Source organism: Humulus lupulus, chromosome 9, assembly GCF_963169125.1.
Source record: "Humulus lupulus chromosome 9, drHumLupu1.1, whole genome shotgun sequence".
Taxonomy (NCBI): domain Eukaryota; kingdom Viridiplantae; phylum Streptophyta; class Magnoliopsida; order Rosales; family Cannabaceae; genus Humulus; species Humulus lupulus.
The window spans coordinates 43,295,064-43,311,857 of NC_084801.1; the positions used below are offsets into that span (position 1 = coordinate 43,295,064).

Below are 16,794 nucleotides of genomic sequence, written 5' to 3' on the forward strand. Positions count from 1 at the left end.
AACTGAAAATAACTCTACTCAGAATAGTTGATTAAAACTTGGAATAATTTCCACTTTTATTCTACAATTACCTGAATATATATGTCAAATACTCGCCTAGCTAGACCTGCCCATGTCTGTGAGTTTCGATTTGGAAAACCGATTTCTGCAAAGTGCAATGTTACAGTGTATGGCCCATTCTCAAGACCGAGACCATAGTATCTTAGCGATCCTGGGGACATCCTTGCAGTACGAAAAAGCTCTGGATTCTCATTGCTGCCTGTGACTTGTGCCTTGGTACCTTCAAGATCTAGCTTACCAGTTTTGTCAGCAAACAAGCCCACCTTGCTAACTGCCCATCTCTCATCATTTACATAAAACTTTGCAGGGCCAAGAGCCAAGTTCTCAGACTCATACACTAAGCCAGTTCTTCCAATCACTTTTGGTCCACCACACTTGATTGAGAAGTCATTATCTGTAAGATTCAATATGCAACTATCATGTCAGAAAATGAAAAGAATTTTAATATATATTTATAACTGTCATGAATGAAGGATAAAAAGTATAACAAGAAAATTCAGAATTTTTCAGGTACTTGTATGGAACAATAAATTGGTTGCTTGACAACGCAATACCTCGTTTTAAAGTGTAAATTTTGTTGTGTTTCACTTATTGGTACAATTACATAGAGCCATGTCGTTCTCTTATGCAAAACATAACACTTGTGGAACTGGGTTAGATCATTGTGTAAGATTCACAATGGATAATTACCCAAAGACTCTAATCAAACTCATCACAGTCCCCAATAATTTTAGCATAGCTTGTTTTTATCACAATGAAGTATTGAAAAAGTTAAATAAATGATATCAGAGACTCAGGGCCTATATCTGTAACATTATAACGCATCAAATTGCTAAACAAGTAGTTGAATGATGACAGTAATTTACAAAGTGGAATATCTCGATTGCATGGAAAATTCCTCTGCAGACAATCTAGTCCAGGAATAACTCTGCACAAAATAAGGATAATTAGTGCTTATTATAAAGAAAGGGGGAAAATAAAACATCAATCCTATAGAAATCATGTGCATGCCAAACTAAAAGAATAGTTAGTTCTTATTAGAAAGAAATTAAAAAATTCCATCAATAAGGCAGAAACACTGTCTGTGTCATACTCACGATCTGTTTGAGCTGTCAAATATAAAGTTGTTGGCCACTAAGTTCCTGCACAAATTTTACTCTCATTATATTTTCAGTTATGCTAATACCTGCTTTTGCTGCAAAGAGCTAGAAACTTTAGAGGAAATAGATGTATATCTTTTGACATCACAAACCACTCACATGCCATGAAGCATAGGGAGAAGCAATGTGTGGACAGTAAAATAAAAAACGAGAGAGAGAGAGAGAGAGAGAATACAGTTGTGATATTGAGGTTACCCATGGAGGCAAACGTCCTGATAAGTAATTGTAAGACAAATCTCTGCATACATTGTAAAATGTAAGCAAACATAAAAATCGAAAGACATTAAATATGGAAAAGAAAAAAAAAACTTATAGTTACAATAGTCTATTGTAAAAAGAGTAATGATACATTACACACACCTATGTGGCAAATCACTTTTACCTAGTAGGACCTATCTTAAATAAATATGATTGATTGAAGTAATTTTCCACATAAGTGTATGTAATGTTTGTGTGTGCACATATCATTACTCTTGTAAAAAGAACATTTCACGAGAGAAGGCTACCAAGGTAGTTTCCCTTAAAAGATTCACAAGTGATTTGATATGAGAATATTTTTTAGTTGGCAACTACATGAAAGTGATAAAGACAATTTCTACCATGTACCCTGCTATTACCTAACATTTGGTCATTATGAAGCATAAAAGACATTTTAGTAATTTCATAAATTTATTATATACTAGGTAAAAGCAACATGTAATACACATATACTTAGTTTTATTTAAAAAATGTATTAATTTTGTTTAAATCGTCATATAAATTTTAAATAAATAAACAGTGTCATATGTTATAAAAGAATGACATAAACATATTAAACAAAAATCAAATCATTGTCTATAGTTTTAAAAAAAATAAAAAATAAGATAATTTTTATTTTAAAAAAATAAAAATATAAAAAACCATTAAACCAATAATTTGTTAGGTACAATTTATATATAAAGATATGGTATAATGTTGCTTTAAAATTAAATACTTTTCTTCTAATTTTCTTTTAGAAAAAATACCTATGAACTTCAATATAATAAAATATATAAAAAAAATTAAAACTACAAATTTAGAAGTTCATTTGATCAAATTTTAAAGCCAACAAAAAGTTATATATAAATACATATTAATTAATTAATGACTAGAGAAAATAAAATAAGTAATTTCTCGTTAAAAAAACTAAACGGAAAAATAAGAAAATATATATTTATGTCTTATTTCACTATTAAATATATGATTGGATAAACAAAATACATTGAATGACAATAAATAATTAACAAAAGATAAATAATAAAAGAAAGAATAAACTTAAGCATATAAATATTTTTCAGTTATAATTTTAAAAGCATAATTGATAAAAGTAATTTAAATACTTTAATATAAAATTTTAAAATATGTGATGAGAAATTATTATGACTCATTTATTACTTTTAATTTTTTTTTATTTACTTTATTTAGGTGTCTTTAAAACTAATGATATTACAAAACAATAAAAAAAATGTTAAATCTAACAAAAAACAACAATTTCTGCTAAACTCACATTTATTATATATTTCTGTTCTGTACTCTTCATTTTGCTTTGAAGGTACCTTTTATGTCTAGAATTTTATTCCCTAAGCTCATGATTGGAAAGTAGGATTGGATTGTATAAGATTGGATTACAAAATACAAAAGAATAAACATAGAAAAATAAATGAGTCCATCATTTGTCAATAGTAAATTATGAGGAAAAAAAAGTAGGATAGAAGTTGTAATTTATTTTTCTTTATTATTATTGAAATGCATGAAGATGTGGATTGAATAGGACAAAATCATCCCAAGTTCCCCTCTTTAACTTCATAACAAAATCACATAATAATTTTTTTTTAAATCCAATCCTACTTTCCAAACATTATATAAATAATTAACATTTCTTATAGTAAGATATAAGAAGTGAAGAAAATGAAGAGAAGAATACTGTATTCTCTTATTTTCTTCATAAAAAGATGAATTACAACCTAATATATATACACAGTAGGTGGTTGGTATTCTAAAAGACAGAAGATAAAAGGATAGAAATCCTAAGAATTCCACTAAATACAAGAAAACAAAGAGACAATAATAAAGAAAAGAAAACTGAAAAGCATTCTAATTAAAGGCAATAAATAACTTTCTACACTCCCCCTTAAGCTGGGTTGTATATATTATACAAACCAAGCTTGGAATTCAATTCTTCAAAGCTGACCCTTGGTAGAGCTTTGGTGAGAATTTCAGCAATCTGAAGTCTTGTTGGAACATAGTTTAGTTGCACTATTCCATTGTTGACCTTCTCTGAGATTAAGTGACGATCAATCTCGATATGTTTTGTTATGTCATGATGCACAGGATTGTTAGCTATGCTAATAGCTGCCTGACTATCGCTAAACATCTTGACTTTGTCCTTTGTCTCAATCTTAAGCTCTCTTAATAGTTTTTGAAGCCAAATTCCTTCACATATTCCAAGTGCAGGACCACGATATTCTGATTCTGCACTACTCTGGGAGATGACAGCTTGCTTTTTGCTTCTCCAAGTGACGAGATTTCCCCAGACGTATAACAGTAACCAGTGGTTGACCTCCTCTCAGTTAACTCTCCTGCCCAGCTAGCATCCGTGTATATCCCAACGTCACGGGATTCAGATCTTTTGAAGAGCAAACCATGTCCAGGAGCCATCTTCAAATATCTTAAAATTTTATTTAATGCTTCCAAATGATCTTCTCTCGGATTATTCATGTGCTGGCTCACTATACTGACTGAGTAGGCAATATCCGGTCTTGTGTGTGATAGGCAGATTAGTTTGCCCACAAGTCTCTAATATCTTCCCTTGTCAACTGGATTACTTTCTTCATTTTTGTTTAGCTTTTTGTTGGGATCCATGGGTGTGTCAGCAAGCTTACACCCAAGAAAACCAGTCTCGCTTAACAAGTCTAAGATGTACTTTCTTTGGGATATGACAATTCCAGTCTTAGACAGAGCCACCTCCATTCCAAGAAAATATCTGAGAGTCCCAAGATCCTTGATTTCAAACTCTGTTGCAAGCATCTTTTTGAGTTTTATAATTTCCTCTTAATCATCACCAGTCAAGTTGATATCATCTATGAGAATAGCAATCTTGCCTCTAGAATTGGATTTAACAAACAGTGTATGGTCAGCTTGACACTAATAGTATCCATTTGTAATCACAATTTTGGCAAACTTATCAAACCAAGCACGAGGGGATTGTTTCAAGCCATATAAATATTTTTTTAACTTACAAACCAACCTATTGTTTGAACTATTTTCCAAGCCCGGTGGTACAGTCATGTAGACTTCTTCAAGGTTCCCATTCAAAAATGCATTTCTAACATCAAGTTGGTATAGAGGCCAATCTTGATTCACTGCAAGAGAAAGGAGAACTCGAACACTATTGAGCTTGGCAACAGGTGCAAAAGTTTCCTAGTAGTCTATCCCATATGAATGCGTGAAACCCTTTGCTACAAGTCTGGCTTTGAATCTTTAGACATTGCCTTCAACTTCGTATTTGGCCATGAATATCCACTTGCAGCCTATAGGATTTTTTCCATGAGGTAATGTTGTAAGGGTCCATGTGTCATTACTTTCTAGAACTCGAATTTCTTCCTCAACCGCTTGTTTCCATGCTGGAACCTTTAGAGCCTCTTGGATAGAATTAGGAATCTGCACACTATCAATATTGGATACAAAAGCCCCGTAAGATGGTAACAACTTCCCATAAGCAATGCTCAATGCACTTTCAGACACCTTTCCCGAGTGCAATTGGTTGATTTGAGTCATCAACTAATGGCACAAGAGAATCATGAGATAAGGAATCCATACCATTGTGTTCATCAGATGCAGGAAGACTTGGTTCCAGTTCTCGACAATCACGGGGCTGCACATTGTCCTTTACATGCTCGGTTGGTCTTCTCCTTCTGGTATAGACACGAAGTTCATGATTATTAGTGTCACGTTGAGGTAGAGTAGGGACAATTGGGGTTGTTTCATTGGCAGGGATAGTTTCAGTGGTGGAGTTTGATTTCTCAAGAGGAGTTGGTTGAGTGGAAGTGTTTGGGGCTGTTGAAGGTGGAGCGACTAAAGGAAAAATGGCCTGAGTGTCTTTGAGAAGATCCCAAATATAATATTCCCTCAAGTTCTCCCCCTGAATTTCGGATTTGAGAAAGTAAGATTGGTTCTCGAAAAATGTGACATCCATGGTGTTGTATACTTTCCTGGTGATTGGAGAGTAACACTTGTATCATTTTTTATTAGAGGAGTAACCAAGGAAGATGCATTTGAGAGATTTGGGATCAAGTTTGGTGCGACGTTGTTGGTGTATGTGAACAAAGGAAGAACAATAAAAAAACCTTTAATGATAAGTCGGAGGACAAAAGAGCGAATATGTGGATAGGCTTTTATGAGAACATGACGAGGTGTTTGGAATTTTAGGACTTGACTAGGCATTCTACTGATAAGATATGTGGCTGTGAGTAGGCTTACCCCAGAAAATGTTTAGGCACTTGATTGGAGAACATAATGGCACGAGCTACCTCGAGTAAATGTCTATTCTTTCGCTCAGCAATGCCATTTTGTTGAGGTGTATCAACACAAGAACTTGTGTGAATGATTCCATGCTTGGAAAGATAAGACCAAGAATGGAATTAAAATAATCCTTGGCATAATCTGCTTTAAGAACTTGAATGTTGCTTTGAAATTGAGTGGAGAACATGGAATGAAAGGATTGAAAAATGGTGGTTGTTTCATATTTTTCTTTCATAAGCAATGTTCAAGTTGTTCTTATATGATCATCTATGAATGTCACAAACCATCAAGCCCCATTTATATATTTTACTCGTGAGGGTCCCCAAATATCACTGTGAATCATAGAAAAAGGATGTGAAGGCTTGTATTTTTTTTTTTTTTTTTAAAAGAGACATAGGCCTAAGACACCGACCCCTTCTCAACAATATTGAGAGCCCTCACTTATGGCGGAGGAATACCGTGGTTACAAACTAGAATATACATGTCTAGTATGTTTTGCAAGCTGACAGATTTCACACTGATAAAAATTGGATTTTTTGTTGACAAACAAATCCCGAAACAACTTTTCAATATACGCAAAATTTGGATGACCTAAGCCATAATGCCATAACATGACTTGACTCTCAATTGTAACAGACTTGGAAACAAGATTGACTGAATTTGAACTAACTCAGAAACACAACTTGATGGGTGAACTTGTCAACCAAAGAGATTAGCTTGTTTGAGCAAATAAAGGCCACCATGCATCTCAGCACTGCCAATCACCTTCAGTGAATCCACTGCCTAAAAATCACAAAAGTTGGAATAAAATTTAGTCACACATTTCAAGTCACAAGTTTGTTGATTGAAATTAGATTGCATTCTAATTTAGGAACATAAAGAACAAGATATACGTAAAAATCATTTATGAATTGGACTGATTTGGTTCCTGCTAGTGGTGAGAATGAACCATCAGCTATTCGGACTGCAACATGGTTGGTACATGGATTATAATTCTTGAAGATGTCGATGTCTCCACTCATATGATCTGAGGCTCCTGAGTCAACTATCCAAGGTTTTTGTGCATTGTTTTGGACAATGTGAGCATAGGAGAGAATACCTTGATGTGCTAGAAGGCTGGTAGGTTGCTCAACAGAGGTTTGTGCTGCTTCTCTGAAGCTGGAACCATGACCAAACATTTTATGCAGTGCTTCAATTTGCTCCTTTGTGAACTGACTAAATTCTGAAGTGTGGTGGCAGCAACATTTGCATGATTTTCCTTGTCATATCATCCATTGGATGGCTTCCAATCTGCAGGTTTTCCATGATCATGATTTTTACAATGATCGGACCATGGTCGTCCTTTCCTAGGCTTATTATTTTGGGATGAACTGTGAGTGAACAAGGCTGACCCTTCGACAGCGGGAGTAGTGTGATTGGCTGTCATCATCAGTTACTTTCTGCTCTCCTCTCTACGAACTTCAGCAAAGGCCTCTCGAATAGTTGGAAGAGGTTTAACCCCCATGATTCGCCCCTTGACTTCGTCTAGGTCTTTATTGAGGCCAATAAGAAACTTGATGGTCCTTTTTTGTTCAATAATCTTTTTATACAAGGCAGAATCATCAGGGCATTTCCAAGAATAAATCTCATACATGTTCAACTGCAACCAACAACGTGTGAGTGTTGATATATTGAGTAACACTCAAGTCTCCTTGTTGTAAATCATACAATCTGGTCTCAATCTCAAATAACTCCAAGGAATTTTCATTGCTGGAATATGTTTCTCGTGCAGCCTCCCATATCTCCTTGGTTGTCCTATAGAGTTGAAAATTTTCTCCAACCTTCGTGGTCATGGAATTTATTAGACATGACATAACCAAGTGATCATCAGTTTTCCAGACCCGATGTTTAGGATCTATAGTTGCTGGTGCAGAGATTTCTCCTGTGAGATGCCCATCTTTTCCTCTGCCGCAGATATACATGAAAACAGATTGTGACCATTGCAAAAAATTATGGCCACAAAGTTTATGATTAGTGACTAGTTAAGAAGTATCAGGGACAATAGGAGTTGAAGGATTAGGCTCAGATCTAGAAGTGACTTCTGAGGAAATAGATTGTGAAGTCATGCCGTATTTGGTCATGATTAGAACACAGCTAGGAAGAGAAGAGTTTGAAAAGGAATTAAAATTCAGAGATCAGCTCTGATACTATGAAGAAAATGAAGAGAAGAATACTGAATTTTATTATTTTCTTCAGAAAAAGATGAATTACAACCTAATATATACACAGTAGGTGGTTGGCATTCTAAAAGACAGAAGATAAAATGATAGAAATCTTAAGAATTCCACTAAATATTGGAAAACAAAGAGACAATAATAAAGGAAAGAAAACTGAAAAACATGTAAATAACATGTAGAAAATGGTGAATGAAATTGTGTAAATTATTCATGTAAATAACATATATTTACACAACTCTAGAGAAACTAAATTAGGAAAGTCGGAGAGAAAATAGGAAATAAAATAATTACAATTGATCTTAATTTCTAGTTAATTTACAGCTAATATTCTAACACTCCCCCTCAAGCTGGAGCATAGATGTTAATCATGCCCAGCTTGTTACAAAGATAATCAACCCGCACCCCATTCAAAGCCTTTGTGAAAATGTCTCCTAATTGTTCTCCAGTCTTCACATATTCTGTGGAGATCAAGCCTTCTCGAATTTTCTCACGAACAAAATGACAATCAATCTCAATGTGCTTAGTTTGCTCATGGAACACAGGATTTGAGGCAATATGAAGAGCAGCTTGATTATCACACCACAAACTTGCTGGTACTAAAGTCTTAAATCGTACTTCAGCCAAAAGCTGATATATCCACATTATCTCACACAGAGACTGTGCCATAGCCCTATATTTTGATTCTGCACTGGATATAGACACAACATTTTGCTTCTTACTCTTCCAAGAGACCGAATTGCCCCCAACAAAGACGCAATAACCTGAAGTGGATCTTCTATCCACCTTGGAACCAGCCCAATCTGCATCTGAGAAACACTCAATTTGGGTGTGCCTGTGATCCGTGTAAACAATACCTCGTCTGGGTGCTCCTTTCAAGTAACACAGAATTTGCTCTAATGCTGCCCAATGATTAATTGTTGGAGATGACATAAACTGACTGACAACACTAACTGAGAATGCAATGTCTGGACGAGTCACAGTAAGATAATTCAACTTTCCAACTAATCTGCGATACTTCTCAGGGTCTTCAAATGGTTCTCCATCACTCGTTAGGTGCACGGCAGGATTCATTGGAGTACTACAAGGTTTTGATCCCAATTTTCTTGTCTCAGTTAACAAATCAAGTACATACTTCCTTTGAGATAGAAAAATACATTGCTTATTCCAAGTGACTTCAACTCCCAAGAAATACTTGAGCGCCCCCAAATCCTTCGTGTAAAACTGGGTATGAATGAACGATTTAAGGGATGAAATGCCTCTAGTATCATTTCCAGTAATAACAATGTCATCCACATACACAACCAACAAAATAATACCGGCAGTTGATCTTTTATGGAACACAGAATGGTCGAACTTACTTTTCAACATACCAAATTTTTCAACAGCCTGACTAAATTTACCAAACCGAGCACAAAGACTTTGTTTCAAACCATATAATGATTTGCAAAGATGACAGACTCGCCCTGACTCCCCCTGAGCAACAAACCCAGGAGGTTGCTCCATACACACCTCTTCCTGAAGATCTCCATGAAGAAATATATTTTTGATATCAAGCTGATGCAAAGGCCAATGATGAGTAGCTACCATTGAAATGAACAGCCGAACAGATGTCAGCTTAGCAACAGGAGAAAAAGTATCACAATAGTCTACTCCATAGGTTTGAGCATAACCCTTAGCAACAAGACGAGCCTTTAATCGAGCAATTGTGCCATCTAGATTAACTTCAACCGTGAATACCCATTTGCACCCGATAGTCCGTTTTCCTAAAGGTAAATCAACCAAGTCCCAAGGACCATTCACATCTAAAGCATTCATCTCTTCTATCATTGCATCATGCCAATCAGGATGAGATATGGCTTCACGAACAGTTTTAGGAATCGAAATAGAATCAAGAGAAGCAATGAAGGAGCAAGAAGAGGAGGACAAATGATTATAAGAAACAAAAGAAGAAATAGGATAGGTACATTGACGTTTACCTTTACGTAGTGCAATGGGAAGATCATTGCTGGGGTCCGGATTTGATGACGAAGACGCAGGTGCAGGACATGAAACAGGAGGTGGACGCCTGGAGTACACTTTAATAGGAGGTGGAGGTGTAGGCATGTCAGGAGCTATGACCGAGGCAGGTGGAGGAACAAGAGACTCGTCAGAACATGTCTCAGGCTCAGAAGATGTGATAGAATATACTAACAAATCATCATCCTCCCCCTGACGAGTAGGAGTAGGAGAAGACAAAAAACAATGTGTATTTTCCACAAAAGTAACATCAATAGAAACAAGATATTTGTTAAGATCAGGACAATAACACCTATACCATTTCTGAAGACGAGAATAACCAAGAAAGACACTTTAATGACTTAGGATCTAATTTGGTGACATGTGACAAACATCTCAAGCAAAACAAACACTGCAAAATATCCGAGGAGCAACTGGAAACAATGACTTACTAGGAAAAAGAATTTTATATGAAATCTCACCATTAAGTACAGAGAATGGATTGCGATTGATAAGAAAACATGCTTTGGAAACGATATCGGCCCAAAAAGGTTTAGGAACTTGCATTTGGAATAAGAGGGCTCGTGCAGTTTCAAGAAGGTGTCTGTTTTTATGTTCTGCTACACCATTTTGTGATGCAGTATCAACACAAGAAGTTTCATGAAGCATGCCATGAGAGATCATATAAGATTGAAATTGAGCATATGTATATTCTTTGGCATTATCACTTCGCAAAGTATGAACAGAAACATTAAATTGATTTTGAATCTCAGCACAAAAAGCACAAAATATAAAAGAGAACTCAGAATTATTTTTCATTAAATATAACCAAGTTACACGAGAATAATCATCCACAAAAGTAACAAAATACCTGAATCCAGGTTTAGACAAAATAGGAGGACCCCAAACATCAGAATGAACTAACTCAAAAGGAACACTGGCACGTTTATTGACTCGAGGACTCAAACTAACACGATGATGTTTGGCAAACTGACATGACTCACAATCTAATGAAGACACCTTACTATATTGGGGACAAAGATTCTTGAGCAAAGGGATGGATGGCCCAAACGACAATGAGCTTCAAAAGCGGAAGGTCGGACAAACAATAGAGGTTGGTGGCAGTGGATCAAGAACTACAGGGCGCCAGATTCATGTCCTTTACCAATAGTCTTCTTCGTCATAAGATCCTAAAATAAACAATGATCGGTAAATGATAAATTAGATAAATGTAAGACTGATGACAAAGTGAGCAAAGGTGTAGGAGCAACAATGCCAGATTCAAGAACAGAAGATGGTGATCCATCAGCTAAGGTAACAGTAGGAGTGGGACTATGAGCTGAAAAGTCGAAAAGAGACTGGAATTACCTGTCATGTGATCTATGGCACCAGAATCAATGACCCATTTTGAGGATGTGGAAAGAAGACATGCATTAGATTTACCTGAATCAACAATCGCAGTGACGAAAGGAGATGAAGACTTAAGTGATTCCTGATACCTCGAGAACTTGGCAAATTCATCAGCAGAAATAAGGATCGATTTGTCAGATGCATCACTAGTGCTTGCAATATTAGCATAATGTTTTTGCTAATTTTTGAACTGTAACATCCTACACTCAAACTTGGTGTGGCCTGGTTTCTTACAATAGTTGCACATAATGCTCCCGGATTCTGGTGTTTGATTGTCAAGTCCTTGTGAATTACTTCCTCTGTATCCACTTGGAGTAGAATTTTTCCATGGTGCAAAATTGTTACGAATCACCAAGGCGCTATTAAGAGGAACCAAAGAGGTAGTTTCTGTGCGAAGAACACGGGTAAACACATCTTGTAAAGAGGCGACATCAGAAGCAAAAAGAACCTTTGACTTTGCAGAGTCAAAAATCAAATGAAAGTCCTGCTAGAAAGCTCATAATAGCCATCTGCTATCGTTGGCGTTGTTGAACCCTCACAACAGGACTAAATGGCAGCAACACATTAAGCTCTTCATAGATTTTCTTAAATGACATAAAGTAATTCATAGGAGATTGATTGTGTTTCTCCTCACGGTAAAAGGCTTTGCAAACATCATACATCCAAGACAGATTGTCTTTTCCAGAATACAAAAACTCCAAGTAATCCATTAATTCTTTAACCAATTCACAGTGATTAATCAAACTAATTACCTCATTGTCAGTAGAATTCTGAATTTGGAGAAACAAGCGAGCATCCTCCAGTAGCCACATCTTTCTTGAATCGTCTTTTTCATTTGGAGGATCATCACTTAAATGATCATCTTTGTCAATACTTCTTAGATAAAGCCGAACCGTCTTACTCCATTCTAAATAATTTGAACCAGTCAATTTATTGTCCGTGATTTTAGACATCACAGGAACCACATCAGATACAGCAGCTACTTTTGGATCTGATTTTGTCTCTGCCATAATCTCAAAGCCAAAACAAGACAAGTAAACAAAGCCAAGAAAACTCCCTAAACACAAGATCTGAACAAAAAACTGAGATGAAAATGGCTGGATAAGAACAAAAACAGGGCAGAAAAGTGCCGAGGAAGACGTGGGAGTCGAAAGCACAGCAGAATAACAGCACACGCACGCGCACGTGGGCTCCACTCGCGGATATTCTGGACCTCGAACGGCAGCGATTGGGTTGTCGCCGGCTGGGAAGTCCTTCTGTGCCGGCGGTGAGAACAAAAGATCACTCCAAATAGGGTTTCTGAAAAAGAAACCCTATAAAATGAAAGAAAATCAAACCCTAATTGCAAACCGCAATTTGTAATGAACCCTAATTTCGAATTTCGAATCCCAAACCTAAAATATGCTCTGATATCGTGTAGAAAATGGTGAATGAAATTGTGTATATTATTCATGTAAATAACGTATATTTATACAACTCTAGAGAAACTAAATTAGGAAAGAATGAGAGAAAATAAGAAATAAAATAATTACAATTGATCCTAATTTCTAGCTAATTTACAGCTAATATTCTAACACTAACTAAAGACAATAAATAACTTTCTACAAGGAGCATAAAATAAAATGAAAATTCTTCTTTAGAGTAGCATGGCCATAACCATTTGCCATTCCAGGTTGGGTTTTACATGAATGTACCCTATATTGAAGGTTGCAATTGCCACCGGATTCAATACAACATGATGTTAATGCTATAATACAAAAAATAGGGACTTACATATGCATAAGTGTATCGCTCCATTGGATAGAAAGAGCTCCAGACAAACTATTGTTTCCAAGAAATCTGGTAGTTTTAATGACATCACAAGAGAAGGTGCCAAAAAGAAAACAGCACAGCAGAAAAAGTCAGTCAAGTTTTAGGCAGATATTAGATTATAATGATAAAAAACACTGCTTAATTATTTACAAGTGTGTGAGATTATTCATATTGAACAGCAAACTCGGGATCTCGCCTGTTAAATTATTGAAACTCAAATCCCTGCAAAACATCAATGAAAAGTTATACAAAGTAAATTTAATAGCTTATCAATATTCATTTAAATTCAGCAATAATTTTCTTAACATACAGTTGTTTTAGATGCTTAAGTTTTCCAATATCAGATGGAATTGTACCAGTGAATAATGCATTTCTGAGAATTCTGTAAGGAAAAGGAGGAAAAACAAAGAAATAACATAATGAAAATAAATGGATGGACTGATATTCTTGAGCAGAAACTCTGGTTAGATTACCAATTGATTGACTTTATAAGTTTGCTAGCTTACAACTCAGACAAATTCTTCAAATTTATTATGAAATCAAGAGATGAGCTCCCATTGTATATATCACTGATTCTCCTACATAATTAATTATAAAACACATAAGTAACCCACTCTTTTTGGCATAGTAGAAATAGAAAGAATTTTAAAATTTAATGAATTGCATATATACTCACAGGGATTCCAACATGGTCAATTGAGAAAAACTGTATGGTATAGGACCTACAATAGAGCTACCTTGAAATCTCCTACAAATTTATTTTGAGAGGCTTGTGAACCTAAATACCCATAATAGCAAAAACATGTATTTATTTTACTAATGAAAACATAAAGTTTAATGCTTACAAAGATGTTAGCCTTGTCCAATTTCCGATGAAGTCAGGTATTTTTCCTGAGAAAGGACTGTCTGTGGCCCACCTGATATTCAACAAGCCAATTTATAATAAGCTGAGTCCACCAAATTAGTCTTTCGGAAACAAAAGAAAAGATTTAAAACATGGTATACAAAATCTTCCTTACATGACTACCATGTTTCGAAGATTAGCAAATGTGGAAGGGATTTCACCACCAACACCAGAACTGTCTAGATAACTACAGAAAACATAAAGTGATATTCTTTAAATTGCAGATGATTTATATAACTTCCCTTACGTGTTTCTGTAATATTTAAGCTTAATTAAACCAAGGGTCGATTCTGCAGACTCATAATTCAATAACATTATATCTAAAATTCAATTTAAGGATAAACAGTGCGAAAAAAAACAATAAGAAAATAAGTCCAGATGTAATAGAAACCAAAGCAGTGGCATTATTTGTTCTCAATAAACTGGGTCAAGACTTAAATATCTGAAGAAACTTACATTTGTTTAAGATTGATCAAATTGCCTAGCTCTGGAGGAAGAGTACCAGAAAAATTATTTGACCCGATCGAGCTGCAATTTACAATTTAAAGAACCTTACAAATATTGGAAAAGAATAATTGGCAGCGACATAGGTTTATATGCACAAAATAGTTAATACTATATCTGGTATTAAAAGTGTAGTTGCTAAACTGTAATTTGCACCCTAATCTAATCATAAATAATATTACCAAATAGTAATCTATTGGGGTTCTTGGTAAAATATGCCTTTTTATAAGTGTTTATTTGTAAAAAGCCAATGTTTTCAAACTTTTTGAATAGTATTTCTCAACCACAATCAAGCATGCTCGACACCAAACATGACCATGCTCTAGACTATACTCAACCATGCAAAATATTACTTTGTAAAACACCTTTTAACATAGTGTCTTTTATAATTGATATTACAAAAACCAATCTTGTAAACTTTGTACACCTAATATATTGAGAAATTAGGAGAATTAGACCTAATGTGAATTGTGATTACAATTTGTAACAAAGCCTCTGTTTAACATTATTCTTTGCATGAACATGGTTGACCGGAGTAAGGAAAAACTATTATGCAAAGAGTTTAAAACATAGGTTGAATTATTCTATGTAATTTTAGACAATAATATTTTATTATTATTTCATGAATAGCCGAATGGCTTATATAGATTACAATACATTGACAACTCAGAAATATATTCTCCTAAAAAATAGGACCTAACTAACAACTCTCCTAGGTATAACATAACAAACTATGACTTAGTAAAATATATTTCTTTTACACAGTAATTTACACTACCCCTCAAGTTGGCGTATAGATATCAAACATACCCAAATTGTGTACAAGAAATTCAAACATTGGTCTAAATAAACCTTAGGTTAAAATATCTGCAGTTTGATCTTCAGATTTCACAAATGGGATACAAATGACTCCCATTTCCAAGTTTTCTTTTATAAAAATGTCAGTCAACTTCCACATGCTTGGTTTTATCGTGTTGCACTGGATTATGTGCAATGCTTATGGCAGCCTTGTTATCACAAAATAACTTCATTGGTAGACTAACTGGCAGTTTCAGCTCCTTAAGAACCCGTTTTATCCACAAAATTTCACAAACTCCGTTAGCCATAACTCTATACTCAGCCTCTGCACTACTTCTAGCAACCACACTTTGCTTCTTACTTCTCCAAGTCACCGAATTTCCCCATACATAAGTGCAATATCCAGAAGTAGATTTTCTATCTGTAATAGAGCCAACCCAGTCAGCATCAATAAATGCTTCAATACTTCTGCTGTCTCCCTTTTTAAAAAGAAGGCCTTTACCAGGACTACTCTTTAGATATCTCAAAATACGATATGCAGCTTCAAGATGCTCTTTATAAGGACGATGCATAAACTGACTAACCATACTTACCGCAAATGCAATATCAGGACGAGTATGAGACAGATAGATAAGTCTTCCAACTAACTGCTGGTATTGTTGCACATCCACCAGTCTCCCTTGCCGAATATCACCAAGCTTCTTATTCGGATCAATAGGAGTATCCATAGGACAACACTCACTCATTCCTGTATCTTTAAGTAGATCAAGAATGTATTTCCGTTGAGAAATAACAATCCCTTGCTTAGACCGTGCAACTTCCATAGCCAAGAAATACTTCATCTCACCAAGATTCTTGATTTCAAATTCTTTAGAGAGCTTATTTTTCATTGCCTCTAATTCATCTAGATCGTCACCTGTAAGAAGTATATCATCAACATAAACAATTAAGACTGCAACCTTTCCATTGTCAGAGTGCCGAGTGAATAAAGTATGATCAGATTGTGCCTGTGTATAGCCTTGTTTCTTCACCACTTGAGTGAATCTTTCAAACCAAGCTCGTGGTGATTGTTTCAGGCCATAAAGTGCCTTTTCCAACCTGCAAACCTTATCTTCAAATTCATGTTCGAAACTAGGTGGTGGAAGCATATATTCCTCTTCTTCCAATCTTCCATTTAAGAAAGCATTCTTCACACCAAACTGTCTTGGGGGCCAATCTAAATTAGCTGCAATAGACAACAAAATTCGAACAGTGTTAAGTTTAGCTACTGGAGCAAACATCTTAGTATAATCAATACCATAGGTTAGTGTAAATCCCTTGGCCACCAGTCGAGCTTTGCGCCTCTCTAGAGTGCCATCTCCATTAAACTTGGGTGCAAAAACCCACTTACAGCCAA

General features: G+C 35.3%; 1 protein-coding gene across 5 annotated transcripts in view; it reads right to left on the reverse strand.

Moving 5' to 3' along the window:
• LOC133799286 (probable LRR receptor-like serine/threonine-protein kinase At1g56140) overlaps positions 1–16,794 on the reverse strand; it is a 55,828-nt gene that overhangs the window by 14,553 nt on the left and 24,481 nt on the right. For 2 of the 5 annotated variants that reach the window (XM_062237298.1, XM_062237296.1), the window contains 12 exons: positions 14,553–14,624; positions 14,212–14,283; positions 14,038–14,109; positions 13,869–13,940; positions 13,699–13,770; positions 13,503–13,574; positions 13,343–13,414; positions 13,154–13,219; positions 1,396–1,458; positions 1,158–1,202; positions 927–988; positions 72–454 (listed from right to left, as the gene is read on the reverse strand). In XM_062237298.1, the coding sequence (XP_062093282.1) occupies positions 72–454; positions 927–988; positions 1,158–1,202; positions 1,396–1,458; positions 13,154–13,219; positions 13,343–13,414; positions 13,503–13,574; positions 13,699–13,770; positions 13,869–13,940; positions 14,038–14,109; positions 14,212–14,283; positions 14,553–14,624 (1,123 nt within the window). The remainder of the gene's footprint in view (positions 1–71; positions 455–926; positions 989–1,157; positions 1,203–1,395; positions 1,459–13,153; positions 13,220–13,342; positions 13,415–13,502; positions 13,575–13,698; positions 13,771–13,868; positions 13,941–14,037; positions 14,110–14,211; positions 14,284–14,552; positions 14,625–16,794) is intronic. The other 3 variants (XM_062237297.1, XM_062237300.1, XM_062237301.1) reach the window with 3 other exon arrangements.